This window comes from Lates calcarifer, unplaced genomic scaffold (genome assembly GCF_001640805.2).
Source record: "Lates calcarifer isolate ASB-BC8 unplaced genomic scaffold, TLL_Latcal_v3 _unitig_717_quiver_992, whole genome shotgun sequence".
In the NCBI taxonomy this organism is placed as follows: Eukaryota; Metazoa; Chordata; class Actinopteri; family Centropomidae; genus Lates; species Lates calcarifer.
This window is the reverse complement of record NW_026117935.1, coordinates 14,545-37,344: the sequence shown is the minus strand read 5'-3', so window position 1 is coordinate 37,344 and position 22,800 is coordinate 14,545. Positions and strand designations below refer to the sequence as shown.

General features: G+C 40.1%; 1 protein-coding gene across 2 annotated transcripts; it reads right to left on the bottom strand.

The window, feature by feature from the left end:
* Positions 1–1,358: 1,358 nt before the first annotated feature.
* On the bottom strand, positions 1,359–22,797 carry LOC108879698 (myotubularin). 2 transcript variants are annotated; one of them, XM_018671074.2, is made up of 16 exons: positions 22,700–22,797; positions 17,520–17,601; positions 14,960–15,032; positions 13,404–13,498; positions 11,871–11,981; positions 10,963–11,064; positions 10,493–10,576; positions 10,098–10,247; positions 9,251–9,436; positions 6,650–6,832; positions 6,356–6,511; positions 6,136–6,183; positions 5,836–5,928; positions 3,829–3,942; positions 3,552–3,728; positions 1,359–2,439 (listed from the first exon to the last, which is right to left on the bottom strand). In XM_018671074.2, exons 2-16 carry the CDS (start codon positions 17,574–17,576, stop codon positions 2,248–2,250), a joined length of 1,821 nt encoding a protein of 606 aa, XP_018526590.1. In that variant the 5' UTR covers positions 17,577–17,601; positions 22,700–22,797; the 3' UTR covers positions 1,359–2,247. The 2 variants fall into 2 exon arrangements, with proteins under 2 accessions (XP_018526590.1, XP_018526591.1); XM_018671075.2 differs by having other exon boundaries at positions 1,359–2,436.
* Positions 22,798–22,800: the final 3 nt, after the last annotated feature.

The following is a 22,800-nucleotide window of genomic DNA, read 5'->3' as shown; positions in this document are numbered from 1 at the left end:
GCAAATATTTCAAACCATATCAAAGTTGCATTCATAAAAAAAAGTCACTGATTCTAACCAAACTATTCTCATTGGCTAGAAGTGTATTTGCTCTCAGTGCCATAGTTCAGGAAGTGCTGGAAAATACTGCTTAGGTGAGCTTAGCTGATAGCAGTGGCAAAACATGTGACAGAGACAACGCTAAATTTCATCCTCAGGTCATAAGCAACAAATTTCACACAAGTCCAACCAAATCTGACACACTGGATTTATACACTCTCCTGGACTCATGAAGTAATATCCCCTGTAGAAGCTTCCAGCCTCAAACTGTTCTGCATCAGCTCTGCAGCTGTTCCAATCAGCTCCTCATGGGACAGGGCAATACTCAGTGCAGCAAGTAGGAAGAAGTGTGAAACATGAGAGTTGTACATCTTGGTTAGCATTGTTTTGTTCACACAGGACACCAGCAGTTGTGTAATGGTTGTGTTTCTTTTTTTGTAAAATGTAATTTTTTTTGATGACTCATCTTGAATTCAGAGGGTGGTTACATAAGTTTATCTCCGTTACATGTGACTGTTGTGCTGTGAGTGTTTAGCTAACCTCACCCATCATATAAAACCGCATTTCACCAATAGCTTGTGTGGGTAGTTAGAAGAAGAATAGCAGTAGGTGTATGTTTGGACTTCAGCAGGTAAAACTTTGAAAACAAGGAATGTAGTTCAGGTCTAATTTGTTCAATTAACCCTTGTCCTCCTGGTCTGACCATGATGGTGAGGCAGGTGTGTGTGGATGCCAACAGTCCTCTGCAGCTCCCTGGCTCTGCTATGGTTGTTGTATTCAGATAAATAGGTGGATAAGACGATTAAGGCATCCAGTAGCTTATTCTGTTAATGTGTCACCTTACTGGGACTTCATCTTACTGAGAAAATGAAGGTTTTCAGATACAATTTGAATATCATTTTAAATTAATTCTGTTGTGCTCTGAGTCTGAGCAGTTAAGTGGTGCAGTCCCACTCACTGAACTGAAACATTGTCAATCAATGTATATTCCTCATGATCCCTGAAGTGCACTCACTGTCACAAACATGCCAAACGTTTGAAATTCTTGATAGTTTCATCCCTGGATATCAGAGACAAACGCTGGATTTTAATGACTTCTGTGCCTTTTTAACTGATTTACAGTTCAGCAGTACTCTTAAACTTGCTGGGCCTGATTTTGGCAGTTTGAGACCCTGACTATTACTCACAGTTACGCACTTCTCACAGGTGAAATATTTGCATAATGTTGCTTTAACACAACAATAAATAATTTTACATAAATAATTTCTGAAAATAAACAAAGAACTTAGCCTCCTAGAGCTCTCTGCATAAACATCCTCTGTGGCAACTTCCATTTTTAATCTGAGATTGTACAGAGCTGGTGTGGCAGTTTCCTCTCCTTCAAGTCCTTGTTTGAGCTGGACTAAAGCTGGCACACGCCAAGCTACAACCCTGATATCTCTTTGAAAAGGAAGCACGGAGATGAAATTGTTGTCAAGTCATAATTTTGAAGTGTTCCTTTAATGGACAACAGTACATTTCACAAAACAGTCATAACTTAAGGCTCACTCACCAGCTTTACGTAGAGCTTTCAAATATAAGTAAATGGACCTTGAGTTAAGATTATTTTGTCAAACTACTATTCCCGAGGTACAGACCAACCTGTCTCTCTTTCAAACAACACTACAATCCACACACAGTACTGGACCTCAGTTTATCACTGAATACATTGTGTATGTATGTGCCTCTGTGGTGATCTAGAAAATAACCACCAACAGTGCTGGTGTGTCAGTCAGTCTGTCTAATCAGAATATGGCGTGGACAGAAAACACATAAGGTCAGTCCTGCTGTGCAGCCTGTGTGAACACTGATAAACAGCCACTGTGTGTCCTGTGTGTTCAAGCCCTTGGACTGAAAGCCACTGAATGTCTTTAAGGCTTCACTGTATGATGAGTGTGAGTATAGAGAAGTCTTGTGACAAGGCTGTACTGTGACATATTGCATAAATCACCATCATCACCACTATGGTGTTAGAGTTAACCATCACATCTAAATCGTATTAGCATTCTTTGTTATCCACAGTTAGGACTGCACAATACTAATTAATTCCCTGCATGTGTGTAAGACCGACAGAAATCAGAGTGAAAAAGACATAAGTGCAAGTCAACAAGTATATCAGAGAGCGATAGAAAGAGAGAGAGAGAGTGTGTGTGTGTGTGTCACCAGCCCTCAGAAGGGTGTGTGTAGGTGTGTGTATTGCTGTGATGGTGAGGAGGTGGAGGAGGAGGTGTTCGGGGTAGGACTGTTAGCCAGACGGGAGGAAGGAGAGGAGTCCGACAGCTGCAGCTCCTCCAGCTTCTTCAAGTACTCGTCTCTTAGGGCCAACAGCTCCTTGTAGCGCTGCTCCACCGGACTCTGCTGCTGGAACACACAACACACACACACACACACTCTTTACTGACAGCACAAATACACAGTGTCTGGTACATCTAATACCATTTGTCATGAAGAAGACAAATGTTGCATTTCTTTTGAATTCATGGGATGAGAGTCCATCAACACATTTCTTTAAAATAAAGAGATTCGAAAAATGAAATGGGTGATAACAAACAACCATTAAGAGGGTTAGACTGTATAGTTTTAGTGTATCGTTATTAGTTACATTTTTTTGTTGAATGAATTTAAAAGTGAGAGAAAAGAATGAAAAAGTGTACATATGATTACAACAACAATATGCTGTATGTCATGATGTGTAGGTTAAATTACAAAATGCAAACTTGATCATAGCCTGACTGTCAACAAATACAACTATAAATGTATAAATATACCTCAACAGATTTTATTTGGACTGCATGTTTACTACCATGGAAAAATATTCTCATGATATTATAACTGTATTCTCAATTGATAATGAAACTATGACTTCCTGTTACATTACACTGTTTTTTTTGGTCATTCTTAGCCTTATTTGGTTGAGTTGAGACTGACATTCCTCTGTTTGATAAAATAGCTCAGTGAATGATTTGTGATGCCTGCTTGATTACCTATTAATTAAAGTCATGGACTTAAAATATGGAATTATGGAAATTACAATCACGTGTCCATTCTTTGCCAACTTCATTTTACAACTATAAGGTAAATACCATAGATATATGAACAGGTAAAAAAACAGGTATGAAACCCAAATAAAGAGCAGTGTTCAGAGTGTGTGTGAAATATGTGTGACTGGCTCAGACTCATCAGTAGAAAGTACCTGTGAGAACTTTGATGGCCCTGCTTGTGGTTTGGTTAGACTCAGATCTATTTGGGAACATGCACCATGTAGATTTTGATACCCTCCATGAGGAGCTACCTTAAAGGTCTTTGTCATTACAGCTGATACTGTACTGTAGGAGGAATTTTCAGTTAATCACCTTATTACAAACCAACCTGAGGCTTCTGGGTCCCTGATGGTCTGGGGCCGAGGACAGTTGCCCACTTAGTAATCCCACTCAGGCCACAGTATATGTTAACAGAAACAGTGGCAGTCCTACCTGCTGTCGTATGCGTGGGTTCCAGCGGATGTAGTATGTTACCCACAGCTCTAGGTGACGCATGCTGGCGACGGGGTAGAGGACCCTGCCAGACTCAGGGGTGTAGAAGGGGTTTAAATAAATGTCCATCTTACTGTTGACCAGAGACCACAGAGATACTGTCTTTGACCTCACCTCCTGCACCACAGAAAGAGTGGAACCGTGAAAGTCAGTATGTTCACATATATATTGTAGGGCAGCTTAGAGTAGGCAGTGTTACATGTGCATGTGGTCTTACATGCTGGTCTCGTGCACTCTCACAGTTGTAGAGGAAAGTCCCGAAGCGGCAGCTGTAGAGATGATCCAGGATTGTCAGCAGGAGACGCTCATTAAACTCAAAGGCTGTAGGAAACTGAGAGGAGAGTTAACTAGTTATAATTCAAAGACGGCCTCAGTCATCTCAGATCAGAAAAACAAAACTGTCTTTGTTATAGTGCCAAATGGTCCTAAAATGAATGATGTATTCAAATGTCAACAGTGGAAATGACATTTGTCCTCTCAGGGCCCTATGTTTGTGGCAGCGCTCTAACAGGCTGCTATTTTCTCAGTATCTATTGCAGAGCACATGGTGCACAGTTGGGCAGTTCATTTAAATCAGTTTATCTTCATTAAAACCCATGTAAATGACACAAGGCTGCCACCCAGCTCAGACCAGTGTGTTATAACTCTGTGCTCTGTTTGTTTGGGAAATATTGGATTACCAGGCTTCATTAATTCTGTATTGCCTCCTTCACAATTTCCTTATCACTTTCAATATGATGTGGTTATTTACAGCATAACAAGCAGTACAATTATGACTTGGCACTGTGTACCATAAAACAATATGATTTTTGTCTTCATTTGTTGAGTGCAGTTATTGTCATGTATCACTGTGATTGGTTCAGCTGTTTCAGAGCAATGAGATTAATGTGGCTGGCTGAGAGTATATTTATTGATCACCACAACCCTTGATCTGTTTTCCACTTTATCCAGTCCTTTTGCACATTGAGCTTTTGCACATACATGAACTACCAACAACAGATGAGGACCCAAGACCTGCAGTGCATTCAGAAAGTATTCAAATCCCTTCTTTTGTACATTTTCACAGGATATTTCTGTGCTTTGCTCAGTCCAGCTTTCCCTGAACCCTGACCAGTCTCCCTGTCCCTGCTGCGGCATTATGCTGCCTCCACCATGCTGAGGAAGACTGCACAAGCAGTGCCTGGTTCCATCCAGACATGATGCTTACAACTGAGGTCAAACAGTTCAACCTTGGTTTCATTAGACCAGAGGATCTTGTTTCTCACAGTCTGACAATCCTTTACGTGTTTTTTTTGTTTTTTTTGCAAAGTGGGCTTTAATGTGTCTTTCACTGGCCAATCCGCCATAAAGCCTGGATCCATGGAGTGTAGCAGTGATGGCTGTCCTTTGGGAAGTTTCTCCCATCTACACACAGGATCTCTGAAGCTCCGACAGTGACCATCAGGTTCTTGGTCACCCCTTTTACCAAGGCCATATCCCCTTATTACTCAGTTTAGCCAGATGACCAGCTCTAGGAACAGTCCCGGTTGTTCTAAACTTCTTTCTTGTAAGAATTATAGGAACTTTTTAAAGCAGCAGCAAGTTATTTGTAGCCCTCCCCAGACCTGTACCTCAACACAACCCTGTCTCTGAGCTCTGCAGACAGTTCCTTGACTTCATGTCTTGGTTTTTGCTCTGATATGCACTGTCAGCTGTGAGACCTTATATAGACAGTTTGTGTCTCTTGAAATCATGTCCAATGTTTCTACACCTTTTCTACACCTCAAAGACAATCCAGAGAAAGGGGAGGAACCTGACCTAAATTTCAAGTGTTGTAGTAAAGGGTCTGAATACTTATGTAAATCTGATATTTCAGTTTTTCCTTTTTTATAAATTTGGAGGAAAAAAATCTTTATTCTGTTTTTGCTTTGTCACTATGGGGTATTGATTGTAGACTGATGAGAGAAAGATTAAATTACTTCAGCATAAAGCTGCATCAACTATAGAGGCTAAGATTTATACTGCAACATCACTTTTTTTGTGAAAAAATTGAAGGTGTCTGAATACTTTCTGAATGCACCGCACTTTCTTTGCAAAGGTCCCAGGGTGTTTTCAGAGGTTTTTTATTTGTGACACATTAAATTAAACCTGTACAGCTAGATCAAGCAATAAATCAGAAAAAACATGTTAAGCAATTAAACAAAAAACATACATTTCCACATGAGTTCAGCTTGACAACTCCTACCTGTTTAGTCATCTGCCACACACAGTCAATGAATTGAACAAAGATGGGTGATCTGTCCTGATCTGCATGGTTCTTGTCACCGTGACCTATCCTCTGCACACACACACATACACAAACAAACAAACAACAAAACAATTTTTTTTAAACAATTTTTATCTGTCAACTGAGGGACTTCTTGTAAACTGAACGGTTTTAAAATCACTTTAAAATACAGGACAGTGGTGAATATGGAGTCATATCACAACACACAAAGCTGAAGTACATAATTCTGAAGGTATGGGTTGTAAAAATGTTACTTACTGAGGCAAATTTGTGCCCAAAGCTGATCCATTCCTTTTCAATCAGCACCTAAAGCAGCACAAAAAATATTCATTACATCAGGTTAATTGAAATCTTAATTTTAAGTATAGTAAAACCACTGCGAAGGTACAACTGAAGCTTTGTGTTTTTGGTTTAAATTTAAGAACTCAACAACCATGTGTTGGAGGGGTTTCATAATCTTGTCTGTTCAGCTACTGACCTGGAATCCTCGCAGTGTGCGGTAATGACTGTCCAGCATCAGCATGGCCAGAGAGGTGAGCTGAGCAGTTCGGTCCCAGCCATCACTACAGTGAACCACCACTGAGTTTCCACTGGAAACCTTGTCTGCTACTTGGATGGCTCCTGACAACACCAGCTACAGAAACAGACAGGATTCAGACAAGACTTTTAGAAAATGAGTCATGAAAGTTTTTAGAAAGGTGCAACCTCAAATAAAAATGATAATGTTCACCTACATGAATTAACAGTTTTTATGTGTTTACAAACTCTTTACCTTAACATGTTCTAGCCAGTGCGTAGACTCTAGACTGGACAGCCAGTGTGATTCCTCCACATTAGGGTAGACAATGTCTTTGAGTTTCTTCAGAGATTCCCTCATGACGTGAATATTCTGGATGTCCAAGAACATGAGCTCTGCGTTTTGATACTCATCACCCTCATAACCTCCTCCGGTGGCCTGGCAATTGCAAAGATATGAATATAAAAAATGAGGCAAAATGAAATCTTGACTTTCAGTTCTATCACAGTAACATGAAATGTGTGCTCATTCATGCCACTCATAGAGGCATTACAGGAAAACATCTGGCCAACAAAAACACCAGGATTCATTGTCTAGAGGACTGACTTAGAACAAATTTATTAAAAGAGGTTTTCGAGAAACTTGTCTAGGAATCTTTTGGCCTGGTGTTGGTGCTACACAATGGTTGGCCATCAATATCATTAGGAATCATCCTCTGGGGACAATAAGTACCCATACAAATATCATGATGGTCTGGCCAGTGGTTGACACGATTATGATTTTGGCTGCCCACAATTGGATGAATGTGATCGAATATTTGCATTTAAAATATAATGTAATGTGCTGCACATCAAATCAGTCAGCCTCCACCAACAGGCCAGGCCATCATCCTTTTTTTGGAAGTATTTCTGATTTATAGGAGTGAAGTTAATGTATGAAGGCCAAGCTGAATGATGTCACTACTATTACCTCACTGAATCCTTGTCCAGTGTCAAATAAAACCAATAATAATCTAGGCTTAGTCAAACCTGAAAATCACTAGCTGCTGCTCTAAGCTTTAATTTTGGGTGACTGAGCTGCCTCCCTCTGCTGAATGAAAAAGGGTTACAACAAAGGCTGCAACATTTTGGCCAAAATGATTATCACAATTATTTTTGATAAATATTGAGATCATGATTTTTAATTGTGATAATTCATTGATTTTGGGGACAAAATATATTTATTGCAATTCCACATTTAAATAAACAGCACTTCTTTCACTTCCATGTTGTGCTACATTCCTGCTGATGTACCCAAATCTTTCCATCAAATTATGACTGGTCCTTATTCATCTCCTAGAAGCAAAATATAAATAAAATTCTACCATAACTTTTTTTAAATCTAAAATTAAAACAACAGAGCATGCCTATACAGCACTGTTGTGAGGTAACATGAGTGATGTTATTTGTCTTGGCCTTCATGCATTCATCCTGCTGCAGTTTGCAGTGTTTTTTTCAGGTGGTTGAAAAAGCTGGTTGTGTCGCAGACAGAATTTTACAGAACGATTTGTCCTGGTTTAACACCAATAAATCCAACATACTTCTAAACAAAGGATGATGATGTTTTGTCTGTCTGTTCTCTGCTGTTACTCTTCTCCTATGAACTGTCACTGCAGGGTGCACACACAGCAGCTTGACAGCTCTCTATAAGCAGAGCCCACATTATAAACATTAGCTATTGACCATGTAAATTAAATTGTGGGAAGCCAAATCATGATTGAGATTAAAATTGGATTGACTGTGCAACCCAATCAGAAATGTCATTTTTGTAATAATGATTCATTCAGATTTGTCTGAAGTTTTGGATATTAAAAGATTTGTGCATACTTTGTTTATGACTAAAAGATGACTTATTCATGATCCTATTTATAATGTTGATATTACATAACAGAATCTGATGGTGGCAGGTGACAACACTGTCTTGTTGAATATTGTGATAAAAGTCGAGTTTCCATCCAAATGTAGCACAAACCTTAACTGAATTTCCAGAAAATCTGAATCTGAATATCTGTAATCTGAAAATTCGCAGATGAGTGCATTGAGATAAACGGGTGGTGGTGCTAATTCTCTGGTCAGATGCCATAGAATAAGAGGGCGCAACAAGATAATGTGAATGAAACACCAGTAAAATCTAAAAGACTACAAATGAATGTGGAAACTGTGGTGAAAACATGACATTTTGTGTTTGTTCTCATGTATCAATTTAAAGAATGTCTCAGTCACATCATCATCTAAATCATCATCAAATGATTTATATTGTCTGCAACTAAAAGAGAATAGTAGACAAGAAACCTTGCTCTGTTTCCAGTGTCTCTCTTTATTCTCTATCTATATATTGTAAACTGAATATACTCAGGTCTCACAAAACAAGACATCTGAAGATGTTGTCTTTAGTTCTGAGAAATGGTGCTGGTCTTTTTTTTTTCCAATTTGTTTTCTGGCTGAACAGTTGACTGATAAAGATAAAAGGCAAATTAGTTGATAATGGAAATAATCCTCATTTGTAGCTCTATATCTCACCCTTTTAAAGGGGAAACCATCACACCATAATATCTACACCATTTCAGAACTATCAAATGTCTTGCATGCTAAAAGTAACTGAAAGCTTCCTCAAGGGTTAACATTTCACAGGAACATTACAGTCTCCATCTGCTAACACCATCTGCTTTCTATTTTCCTCTTATCACTGCTAACTACTATTTCAGATTAACTGATGCTGATGTGGTGTTGCACATGAGATGGTAACCTGCTCTACATCCTCCCCTGTCTGTCAACTCAACCATCTGACCCCTAACACTAGCTCCCTTTCCCCTCTGACCTTGTTGGCCACTGCGTTGACATTGGGCCTGGCATCATATATGGTGAGCTTGATAGTGTCGTTTGCCTCTCTGATCAGGTCCAGGTAGCGCTCATCATCCTTGTTCCTTTTACCAGACATGCCAACCAGAGGCTGACTGCAGCGGACTATCACTGCCTGGTTCTCCCTGTGGATCCATGATAGAACCTAGTGCACAAAGACAATGAAACATTTGCAGATGCCAGGCAGCACTGTAGGACATGGAGTCAGGGTCAGGTAGCTTTTAACGGCAACAAAGTCTTTCAGGGCAACAGTTGTGAAAAATTGAATAAAAACAAATAGCAAAGAAGGCAGCTTCATTCCAACTGGCACTAGGGCAACATGTAAACTCATTTTACAAGACAACAATGTCGGCAAGAAATTGTAGTAGTTCTGTAGTAACAGTTCAGTAATGATAGCCAAGAAAAAGAGGAAATGTCACACGACCACATTTCAAACCCTGTGTTACAACAGAGGGGAGTTTGACTCCTTCAGTTTTATTTCTGCTCCATACTTATTATTGCTTAATATTTTAGCATTTTAATATTTCTATGATGTAAAACACAATTCAATACATCTTACTCAGATGGATAATGCTAGTGTTATTATATATCTTTTCAAGAATTCCTATGAACAGACCAAAACATTAATGTATATATCCTTCTAACAAGTAATATCTGTGAATTCAAGGCCTGATGTGTCTTGTATCTCTATGCCAGAAGAATTTAAATGTTGTAATGATAATTAGACATTTTTGGTCAAACTGACAAATTCTATACTCATGCATAATATCAGTTTTCAGTTTTCTATAGATCAGTCTTGTGCTCACCGGTATGCGTCCTCTTGACCTGAAGGCAGCGACTCTCCTGAGGTCCTCCTCTTTACTTTTAAAAGGTACAGCCAGTACAGTGGGGTAGGTGTCACACAGCTCATAGTTCTTATTGATAAATGTAATACGCCACTTGTTATTGGGTAAGCCCTACAAAAGACAATAATCATCATTAGATACGGACTGAGACGCTGTAATGATCTTTTTGAAGGATTATTCAGATTCTACATTGAATTCTGAACCTCTACTGACTTCACCTAGTTCTGTTTACACAACACACCCACATTATACAATTATGTACAATAGTAGCAATAATAGCATGACAGGTATTGGTATCAAAAAGTAGCAGCAGTACTACAATGGTTAAGTGCTAACACTGTGCTTCTCCTCCTTACCTGGCGTCTGAACTCCTCTATGGGTTTGTAGACATTCCAGCCGCTCTCCTCGTACTTCTCTTGAGTCACATATGCAAACAGAAGCTGGACAGAGGGAAGAATGGGAGACTTATCATTTATGGAATACAATGATATTATAGCAGCAGCACAAGCACATAGACACAAGCCTCTTTTAAACAGAGATCCTGCTACATTGCTCTTAAGAAGATCCAACAGCCAGCATAACAAGGCCCCTGTGTGTGTGGTTTAAAGAAGAAAGAAAGAATGCAAGCATGCCACGGGACATCATTTTATCGTGATCTAGACTGAACAGGTGTTCTTCGTCGTTTATCCAACCAATGAGGATCTATTTATCTCAGGGAAATGGGGCTTTAGCCAACTGAGCCAAAACTCACATCTACTTTTTTTCAAGACAGAAAACAGGCAGCCATCAGTCATTAGAAGGTGGTAGGAGTCAGAGGCTGACATACCAGACCATGTGAGAGGGGGAAGGCATGTCTGAAGAGGAGGTCAAAGATATCTCGTCTGCTGTGGCCCTCCTGCTTCAAGGCAAACCTCAAATTCCTCATGTCCTGAGGACAAAGAAAATCAACATATTTACTATCCATACACACACAGAAACACACACACACACACATACACATATACACAGATTTAGCATTGCACTTGTGTAGCACTTCTCTCACATATGCAGTGTACATAGTGCATATTCCAGGTCTCTTTTAGTTTCCCTCCAATTTATTGGCTTCAAAATGAGCTTATGTACAATTAGTCAGTGTGAATTATTGAACACTGTTTTATAGTGGTATGGTTTTAGTTTTAAGGAAGACAAACATGAGGAGGGAAACATAACAACACCTCATTCTACACAAAACACACTTAACAAAAACTTGTAAAAAGTGTGTACATAGCAGTAAATGAAAAATAAATAGATATACAAGCAATGATTGACCAACTCGAGGCAGAGGGAGAGGAGTTAAACAGCTCTTGTTAATGTGCACGTGCAGTTGAATGATTATACAGACAGTTTCAGGCTGATAACTTCTGTGGTATGTTGGGTTCAGGTTAATTAAAAGTTGCAAGTCAGCACCATCTCAGAAAATAGTACACAGCAACGATGATGTCATCATAACTGTCAATATGGTGACCCCTGACCTCCTCTCCATCTTGGGGAAGAGGTAGTAGTTTGTGGGGACAAACCAGGAGAATATCGCAGGCATTGGACAAGTTCAAATCCACATTTGCTTATTGACTGCACAAAGGCCAGTGTTGTCCAGAGCTGACAGCTTGACTCTGATGGTTTCTGTAAATAACTATTGAATATATAATAAAATTCTCTCTCTCTCCCTCTCTCTCACACACACAAACATACACACACCTTGCAGGTGATATCCAGGCCATAGGAGTTTTCGCCTCTGCTTGATGCCCCGCCCATCTTTTCCACCCGACTGATGGCACCCAAAGGAACATCCAGTGTCACCGTCACATCCTACAACACACAGACCAAGCATGCTGTTGTACTCACACACAAAAAAGCACAAATGCTTACAACTACATCAGCCATTCAAATACTCTTATCAGTAAAATGCTTTGAATATTAACTAGAATTGTTCCCCTGCATGTGTTTTTGTGAGAAAAAAATACACAACTTTGGAACACCCTGGGAGCTAAACCCCAGATACCCTCAGAGCTACAAAACTGAACCAGTCTAACTCCTGCTTAATAGAGGAGTCACTGAAATGTTTTTTTGGTTAAAATTATGCCATCAACAATCAACATAGAGTGCTACAACGCTTCACTCTGGGTCCCTACTTTTTAGTCTGTGGATGTCCAATTCTAATTTCATTACCATGCAGCTCCTGATAATGTTGTGCACAGTTTGAAATCTGCATGTCTGCAAATGTGTCAAAGAGACAAAAAACATTCTGGTACCAAGCAAGTTTTGAATGTGTGAGGAAATTTAATGGTAAACTGCTGGTCTTCAATTACTTATAGGAATTCACATGGATAAAAAAAATCACACACATCACACACAAATCACATCCAGTCAAGTGCTGTAGCTCAAAACGACAAGCCCACTGTACACTACCTAGTCAGCACCAAATAGCTGACAGACTACCTGGTAAGGAAAGTAGAACATTTAGTAGATAACTAGCCAGATATGTTTCTCAGAAGTTGGTGGATACCAAAACAGAACTAGAAGGTGGAGAGAATATTGTACTTACATTGAAATGAACGTGTGTAAATGACAGCAAATGTTGCTGTGTGTGTGTGTGTATTATTAAGTCCCCCCCACTTAACCCAACCAGTCGAGGCAGATGGCCGCCCACCCTGAGTCTGGTTCTACTCGAGGTTTCTGCCTCTTAAAAGGAAGTTTTTCCTTGCCACTGTCGCCTAGTGCTGCTCATGGTGGGATTTGTTGGGTCTCTCTCTGTAAATACCTATTTTAAAGAGTACGGTCTAGACCTGCTCTATATGAAAAGTGCCTTGAGATGACTGTTGTTGTGATATGGCGCTATATAAATAAAATTGAATTGAATTGAATTGAATTATCAACTTTATAGGTCAGTTTTGTGTTTACAGCTGAATAATTCCAAGGCAAACAGAGTGCTGGTGTTGGGGATATGTGGCAGTCCACAGAGAAAAAAAATCACTGTTCTACATTAATACATGTTACATGGGACACGTGGTACAGAACAAAGTACCATGTTAAAATCACCACTTGGGCTCACAGAGAGATGTGACACAGAGATGTTGTTGCTGTTGTTGTTTTGGACGATATGTTAACCCAGCTGCTGACAGATTAATGGCTTTCACCCGTCACATGTGCATACAGACGCACACATGGGCAGATGCACACACACACGCTCACACTCACAAACACACACACACATACACACACTTCACTTACAGCATCTGAGCTCTTGAAGTAGAGTCTGTAGTTAGTGATCAACACTTTTCCTTTCACAGCTCCACTGAATGGACAGATGTATATTATGTCCTTATCTGAAAACAGATACATATAAACATTACTTTCATTACACATTGCTCACCCATCTTCTCTTATATCTGATCTTACCCAAGCCTTATTGGCTTAGAAGAGGTTCCCTTTTTCACATTAGTGCTCTAGTTCAGTTGTCATTGTTATTGTAAGCAGTGAGTACTGTAAGGGAAGAAATCACCACAGGTGCAGAGAAGAGGAAGCAAAAAAACAGAAGAGAAATGTGCAGCAAAGGTAAACTATAAATACCATCTCCTCATGAGTATAAGAGACAGACACATATGTGTGACTGTGACAGGAAGCACCAGAAGATACTGATGGGCTAAGTCACGTGTAAAACTAAGTGACCAAAAAGGAGTAGAAAATGACCAGTAAACTTGTTCACAGTGGGAAGTTTGGGAATTTTCTCAGATGGAGGTTTTTTCCTCCAACCCCAGCATCATACTCTATTGCCTATACAGATATTCACTGGATTATTTTAGCTGCAGCAGCTGGTCAAATCTGTAACAGCAGGTAGCTGCCATTGCAACTCAAAGTCTCAAGCACTTGTTGCCAAAAAATGGATAGAAAACCCATTTTAGCTGTCCACATTCCACAAAGTGTATGCAGTTCTCAGCAGTTGATCACTTTCTTCTAGACCACGCTTCAGTTCTTTGTTGTTATGGTTTATATACAGACATATAATATTTGGAGCCTATCCCAGCTGACATTGGGCGAGAGGCAGGGTACACCCTGGGCAGATCACCAGTCAACTGTAGGGGTCAACACATATAGACAAACAACCATTCACACTCACAGTCACACCTATGGGCAATTTATTCCGTCCATCTTGCTGACTGCTGATGATGGGATTTCTGATAGCACCACACCTTGTACTTTCCCGAGAGTTGGTAGCTGTCTGCTGAAGTACCTGACTATGATGTAGCATGTAGAAGCCATATGCCTTTTATCAAGCCACACCACATGTACAGCACTGCTTGAAAGTATGTGAATGTGATTGATTGATTTTCTCATTTTATCATCATGTAACTGCACAATGGGCACTTATCCCCCCTCCCAAACCACTGAGAGAGGTTGCAAGGGTATGGAAGGGTGTCATACACTGCCCAAATATCAAGGTGTAGGGTGATTATTACATTAACTCTACATACAAACATGGGAAGGAAAACCTTGGAAAATTAGTTAAATCATTTTACATATCAGCCTAACATGAGAAATAGACATTAACAGATTCCTTGATCGACAAGCATGTTGTGTCAGTTGTGTTAGTTCAGTTCAGTTCTTTATTGTGAAAGTTGATTTGCAGTAGGACAGTAGAAAGACATGAATGCAACATAACACACAAAAGGATATAGGACAATCACAGTAAAACAACCATGAGGATAAAAAGAATATGATCTTTCTGTTCAAGTCACTGTTCAAGTCGAGACTCAGTGCAAATTGTGTGCACAGTGTGACACACTCACCTATAATTCTGTCCTCTCCTGGCAGCAGACACACATCTGCTAACAGCTCCATCCTCAGAGACTCTCTGGAGGTCTACAAATACGCCGCACGCGCACACACAAACACACACACACACACACACACACACACACGCACACACACACACACACACACACGCACACACACACACACACACACACACAAAACAAAAAGTAATATATATATATATATATATATATGCATATATATACATAAAAAATAAAACATAAATATAGCCACAAACTTTGATCAGGCAATTCTGGGTTTAATGACCTTTTGTGCTCAAAGAGCAGGAAGGTCCAATCAATGAACAATTTTGGAGTTGTAGGTTAGAGCTACTTTGAACTATCAAACATTCAACACAAACATTTTGAGTTTGTTTGTTTGAGTTCACAGGATGCATCTACTGATATGAACCAGGCCTCACAAATAGGAAATAGCAGAGGGCATCAATCAAGAACTGGTGATTTGAATAAAGCTGGAAAGGCTCACAAAGCAATCTGAAAAAGTTTAGATATTCATCAGCCCACAGTCAGACAAACTATAAATGGAGAGGATTCAGTACAGTAGCTTATCTCCCTGGGAGTGGGCGTCTAGCCAGGATTACTCCAAAGGCATAATGCAGAATTCTCAATGAGGTAAAGAAAGAGAGGACAGAAGAGGAGGAGCCAGTCTCTGGGCCTAGACAGGTTGTCATCATCTGATGGAAATGAATTCCCAGGTTTATCCAAGTATCCTACAGAATAATGTCCGGGTGTCTGTCCACCAGCTGAAGATCAGTATAAGTTGGGTGATGCAGCAGGACAATGACTGTAAACACTGCAGTAAATCTGACTACAGTAAAAGAAAATCCAAATTCTGGAGCAGCCCAGTTAGAGCCCAGACCATCACCCAAAAGAGATCCTGTAAAATGAGCTCAAGAAACCAGTTTACACCAGACATCCTTGAATACTGCTGAGCTAAAGCTACTCTGTAAGGATGAATGGTCCAAGATTCAACCTGAATGTTGCACAGGTCTGATCTGCTACTGAAAGGGCAAGTTACGTTTTCCACCAGCACTCTGAATGTTGTTCAATGTCAAGACAAGATTCTAACTGATTGTGTGTTATTAGCTAGTTAGTGTTAGTTATAAGCACATTGTGTTTGTTTATACATGTGATTGTGATGAAAATCAGACCATATTTTACAGACAATAAATATATAAATATATATAAACATATACACATCAAATCAGATTTATTGGCCAAGTATGTTAACACACATGCAAGAAATTTAGTTCATGGCCTTAAACTTATGGCCCTTAACTTCCACCACAAGCTATCGTTAACCTTAAAATCAAATATTAACCCTCAAACAGCCCTTTGAGAGTTGTGAGGACTGGCCAAAATATCCTCACAATGGCCAGCTGTCTCTGCACCCTGAGCAACCACTGGACACTGCTAGTCCAGTAGTGATGGTGTGATCTCTTGCCATATAAATACTGAACCCCTGACTCTGCAGGAGTGTGAGAGTGCTTTTACCAGTATGCCCATGTAAGATTTGAATATTTCAGCCTTAACTGGCTGACACAAGTACATAGTCCCACTGCAGACACACCTGATACAGAAACAGACAAAGCAGGTATATACATACAGTGACTTCAGAAAGTATTCTGACCCTCTCACCTTTTGCACACATTGAAAACTAGATTTTTGCAAATGATTGCAAATTTATTTAAAATCAAAAAGTGAAATCTCTCTTGAAAAAGTATTCAGACCATAGTCAGACCCTAAGTCCCCCTGGCAGCAATTACAGCTTTGAGTCTTTGCTGCTAAGAAGCTCCCCCACAGCATGATGCCACCACCACGGGCTGGTATTAGCCAGGTGATGAGCAGTGCCTGGTGGTCGCCAAAAATAGTGCTTGGAGTTCTGCCCAAAAGGTTCAAATTGTGTCTCATCAGACCAGGGAGATCTTTTTCCTTGTGCTCTTGGATTTGTTTCCTTCCTTCCTCCCTTCCTTTCCATCAAGCTACTCTATCATAAAGGCCAGATTGATGGAGCGCTGTTGAGATGGTCGTCCTTCAAGTGGGTTCTCACATCTCTGCAGAGGACTCCTGAAAACTCTGTTAGAGTGACTGTTTGGGTCTTGGTCGGACAACATTTTTATCACAGAGGTCTACAGCACTCCTTGGATTTCATGGCCTGGTTTTTGTCCTGACATACAGTGTGAATTGTGGGACCTTATATACACAGGTGTGTGCCTTTCTAGACTAGGCCCAATCAATCCAGTTTGCTTTAAATATCCTTGAGGAGTCCACTCTGTGGCAAACAGGATACACCTGACCACAATTTGGACCACATCAAAGGGCCTGATGAGCGGGTAAAGGGAGATTTTAGTTTCTGATGTCTAATAAATTTGCAAAAATTTCCAAAAACATGTTTTTATTTTGACATTCTGGCTTACTGATTATAGACTGATGGAGGAAAATGCCCATCAATGGACAACACAAACCAGTGTGCAGGTAGTCTGAATGCTCAACTTGTCACTGTAAAGACACTTACACTGGAGATGTGTGTGTCCAAGGCACTGGAGTTGTAGACTGAGACTGGTGAGGCCATTGCTCAGGGAGGGGGCTTCCACAGGCTGAGAAAGAGATACAGAGACTGTTAACTGTCATTTATGGGCAGTCTAATTATGTTTCACCTGGGAGCGTCGACCCAGTCAAGTATGACATCTAGAGGTAAAATATGGTGTACTGGTCCATTCTGGAGTTTGGCTTAATATCAATCTGCTTTGAAATTTTTTACAGACCCAACCCTACTCCAGTGATTTAGCTTTGCACTTTCATGAGGTCAAGGGACTCACAAGAGACACATTTAAAGCTAAATAGTCAAAGTGAAAGCAGCAGAGGCCCACATGTCCTCACTGTTATAGGTCATTTCCTATAATGCAACTCCGTACCATCTTTTCCTGTTATCTTTCAAACTTGCATTTGATGACGAGTGTACTGCGTTATGTTGTCTTTTTATTACACTTGTGATGTGTGATGTGAGCATTTCCCATACTTTAATTTATTTATGGCAGCTCTGATGGCATCTGTACTGATAATAATAATAATAATAATAATAAAGTTTCATTTATAATTATTATTATTATTATTATTATTATTATTACAATTATGTTCTTTTACTCAGGACAACATCCAGGTTGCTCTTGAGCATTTATAAAGAGTGGATGAAAGGGCTGAGATGAGAAAGGAGACAATGCTGCAGCATGGGGTCATGGAAAATTTTAATGATCTGCCATGAAACAAAGTTGCTGTAGTTCACATTAACACTGTCTAATCTGCTCCAATCTTCATGCCAATATTCAGGTATAGTCATAGCTTCTACTGGCAACAGGAAATTACAGTGGTGGAAAAACGTTTTCGGACACCCCATGCATTTGTGAAATATTGTATTAAGAATCACTCTTAGGTCTTCAAATGCAATTTCTTTGAGTACAGTCACAGCCAAAATACTAAACAAATCCTAAAAAAGCCATTAAAAACTTAAAATTGATTGGTTCCATAAAAATACATAAGAAATTTTGAGTATTGGGTCATTTTGGTACCAGTGATCCACTAATGAAGGTCGTGCTTTTTATTAAAAGACACAATTTTTGTTGCAGTGCTTTGTGTCTATATAAAGCCAGCACATTTGAAAGTTCTTCAAAGACAAAAATGGCTAAAACAAGGAACCTAATGCAGGAAACACGCCTGAAGATACAGATTCTCAGTGAGGAAGGGTACAGCTGCCGCCAGATAGCCAGGAAGTGCAGATGCAGTCCTTCAGCAGTTGGATACACTCTGCAGAAATACAGACGAACCAACAGCTTGGAAGACAAACCAAGATCTGGGCGTTCAGCAAGAGATGACCACGTCCTGATCCGCATGTGCAGGGAAAACCGCCGAATGACATCACAAGAGCTTCAGCAGCAGTGGTCAAACCAAACTGGTGTCCAGTGTTCCACCCGCACTGTACGTGGCTGACTTTTAGATCATGGCTTAAGGTCCTACAAGGCTGCCCAGATGAGTCCAGCTTCCAGCTTTATCCTCCTCCTGATAATGTGAGGGTACGCAGAAGGCCAGGTGAAGCTTTATCTCCAGCATGTACAGTATCTACTGTCAAGCATGGTGGAGGCAGTATCATGGTTTGGGGATGCAGGAGTCATCTCACTGTCTGTGATGGCACATTGAACTCTACCAAATATTGTGCCATTCTTGAAACCCACATGCTCCCTTCTGCACATGCACTGTTCCATTGAGGTCAAAACTGGATGTTTCAACAAGATAATGCCCCTCGTCACACATCCAGGGCCAGGAGAACTTGGCTGCAGGAGCACTGTATCCAGGTCTTAGAGTGGCCAGTTCAATCCCTGGACATGAGCCCCATTGAAAATCTGTGGTGGATTATCAAAAGGTCTGTTTCAAAGCGTAAACCAAAGAATTTAGAAGAATTCAAAGCAGTAATTCAAGAAGAATGGGACAAGATTACCCCAAACAATAAACACAAAAATATCATTTGTATTTGTTTGTGTCTGTCTAATGCAGCCACACCTTTTGAAACACAAAAAAGATTTTTTCCCAAATATTTCATGATAATATTTGAGATCGTGTAAAATAAAAAAAAAAAAAAATTCCACCACTGTATGTTTTATACTTTGATGTCCTTCTCCTAGCAAGTTGACCAGATCTACCTCAAATTTGGTCAGAAAAGTCTTGAGACCTTTGTGATGCCTTTACGTTGTCCAATCTGCCCCAAACTTCACATTTTATAAGAATCCCAGCCTGAAGATGTCAACGTGCCAATTTTCAGGCATACTCATAGCGTCATCTGCTGGCAATAAGAAGTAAGCCTCATCTGATAATCATCACTTAATTTACATGACATGGGCTTAATGCTACTTGCAACTTTAATTACTTTTATGTTAATCACCTAATTTATATACACTCATTTCATCTCCGTGTGAAAGTCTCTACTGCATTTTGTCTTCATTTTGCTCCCCAAATTTCTCCAGATTCAGTCAAAATTTGTGCTACATTTGGATGGAAACACACCTACTGAGAATCACTGTATCAGCTGAGAAAGCCTCATAAAATCCCATTAGTCCTGTCAAAGATTAGTCTGTTCAACTTCAGCACTGATGGCCAAATAGCCGCCACAAACATGTTGACCTGCACATCAGTAAGATCCCTTTGCTTGCTGGGGACAGGTGAGCAGTATCTGTAGGCAGCTGACCTGAGTGACTGGCTGTAAGAAGAACTGAACACCCTACTGTGAAAGAGAAAGCTCAAACACAGAGGCATCAATACTCACATTAAAGACATGAAACTACCAGTAGTGAATACTTCCTCTTTCTGTGAAAGTCTATGACAGCAGGGTGCAGTGTGAAGACCTGTGTGTAATATTTATAGTCTTGTTTAACCGGGGTTTCACAGAAATAGAAAATTACCACCATATTACAGCTTCCTATATCTCAGGTTATTTTATTGTTTGGGTATAAAACCTAAAGAATGTACCATCTTAGTAAGAAAAGCCAATGTTTGAAATGATAATTTACTGAGGAAAGATTAGTACTGAGGAATGATTAGTACTACAGTAAACAGGTAAACAATGTCCTTCCTGCTAACCTCACAAAAGACGAGACCAACACCCTTACCATGGTAACTACACATTAAAGAAGGCAACAGATGTCGCCATAGAATGCTTAAAAGAGGGTACAAAACTTAAGGAAGGAGACAAACCACTTAGAGAATCTTGACTAGAATAGTCTGTAACACCAAAGATGGCAGTTATATGACACATGTTCCGTCACTCCCCCAAAACAACCACCGTACATCGTAGCTGTATTTTGAGGCAAAACCTTTTTAACCTGGTTTTCTCAGGTTAGACTGGTGATTCTATACATGCAGTTTTTTACAACCTGGTGAGCTTTGAAAGTCAAGTTATGGCTCTCTCCCCATTCACAGGAGCCTGGTCTTGCCAGCCCACCATAACTGCTCAGATGGCTGCAGAGTGGTGAGACTTACAAGGTAATATGACAAAAATGACACTAAAGGTTAACTGACTAAAAGTTAACTGACAAAACTTTAGTTCAATTTGTTGACAGAAATTATTTTAAAACTAAACAGTGGTATGCCTCCACCATCCAGTTGTAGTTAATTAGCATGTGAATTCTTGAATTACAGCCAAAAATTTGTTTTGTGTGGTCAAAGTGACCATTACCTTTGACCACCAAAATCTACAATCTAGTACATCTTTGAGTCTACCTGAACATTTGTGCCACAGTTGAAGAAATACCCTCAAGGTGTTACTGAGATATTGTGTTCAGCAGGTGTTTTGTGAGGTCACAGTGACCTTAACCTTTGACCTTCAAATATTAACCAGATCATCCTTGATTTGAAGTGAATGTTTGTGCCAGATGTAAAGACATTCCCCATGAGCATTCCTGACATATCATGTTGACAAGAACACGAGGTCACCGTAACCTTGACCTTAGACGATCAAAACCTGATCAGTTCATCTTTGAGTCCAAGTGAACATTTGCATCAAATTTCAAGAAATTCCCTCACAATGTTACTGAGATATTGCGTTCACGAGAATGGTAGATATGGATGGACAATCCAAAAAACATAACATTTATAGCCACGGTTGTCACCAGGGCAAAGGCGTAACAAGTGTTCATCAAATAGTTAAAATGTGTCCAAAAATGGATGTACATTTTTATCAAAAGACAAAGACGAAATCAAAATGAGGTGTTCTGTACAGCAATGTCTAATAATAATATATGTAGTAGATCTGTACTGGCTTATATGTGACAAACTAAAATTTGTCAATAATATTTACCATACTGATGTATCGATCTGGCTCCAGTAAACAGAAGCTGGCACAGTATCTAAGTGGTTTGCAAAGATGTTTGGCATTATTATATTATATAACTGTTCATCTACCGGCATATATCTCCCCAGTTTTATTGGAACAAGTGCACAAGGTTGTTCACCACCAGCTTTGTTTGACCAACTTGAGCACTGCCTCTGACCTGCTGACCTAAACATCAGTAGCTGAGCGGCGATGCTACATCTGTATGAAGCAACAAAGCAGGAACACTTTCACCTCGACAACAGAGTATGAGCAAATACTTGAGTTGTGAGCACAAAGGGATAAAATCATAATATCGCGTAAAACGACTGAGGAGCAGAGATTCCGCATATTTGTTCTATGTAAAAGTTATTAAAAGTCATGTTACAATTCATAATTCAGGGTGAACCGATTACCTAGTATTTTCCACAGACAAAACCTGACAGCTAAGGAGCAGTTTGCGGTGTGGACACCCAGCTCTAAGCTATGAATACACAGCCAAAGGGTGGCTTTCAGTCTTTTCACCATCGACGATACAAGCGTCTGGACCGGGTAGTATACATGACAAATTCTGAAAACACAAAACACTTACAACCGGGGTAGAGAAGAACAAAGGTCCTCCAAAACCCGTAAACTGAACTTTTCCAACTTGGCCATTCCAATAGGTACAGCTGTGGAGTTGCACCAGGAAATAGCGAAGGCCTTGACGGTACGGTAGCTTGTTCCACCCGAAATTCTGGCTATTCCTAAACCACAGTGCACAGAGTCCTCCAGCAACCAACCTCCAAGAACACTTACTGAGGACTCAGGGGACCTCGTCGGGGCCAAATGTCTTTACTTACCCGCAAACTGCGATTCTCCCGTGGCTGAATGTCGATCTGCTTCCCTCAAGCCACAGCAGGAACTTACTCTACATCACGTGCCAGGCTGTCATGGCGTGGAT

What these genes read in the sequence shown, in the direction of transcription:
- LOC108879698 (XM_018671074.2), bottom strand. Translation starts at nt 17,576, where the DNA reads ATGGCCTCACCAGTCTCAGTCTACAACTCCAGTGCCTTGGACACACAC. An exon ending in AGGAGAGGACAGAATTATAG is followed by an intron (nt 13,499 to 14,959) that starts GTGAGTGTGTCA and finishes ATCTGTTTTCAG; the next exon opens with ATAAGGACATAATATACATC. An exon ending in GCACACTGCGAGGATTCCAG is followed by an intron (nt 6,184 to 6,355) that starts GTCAGTAGCTGA and finishes GTGCTGCTTTAG; the next exon opens with GTGCTGATTGAAAAGGAATG.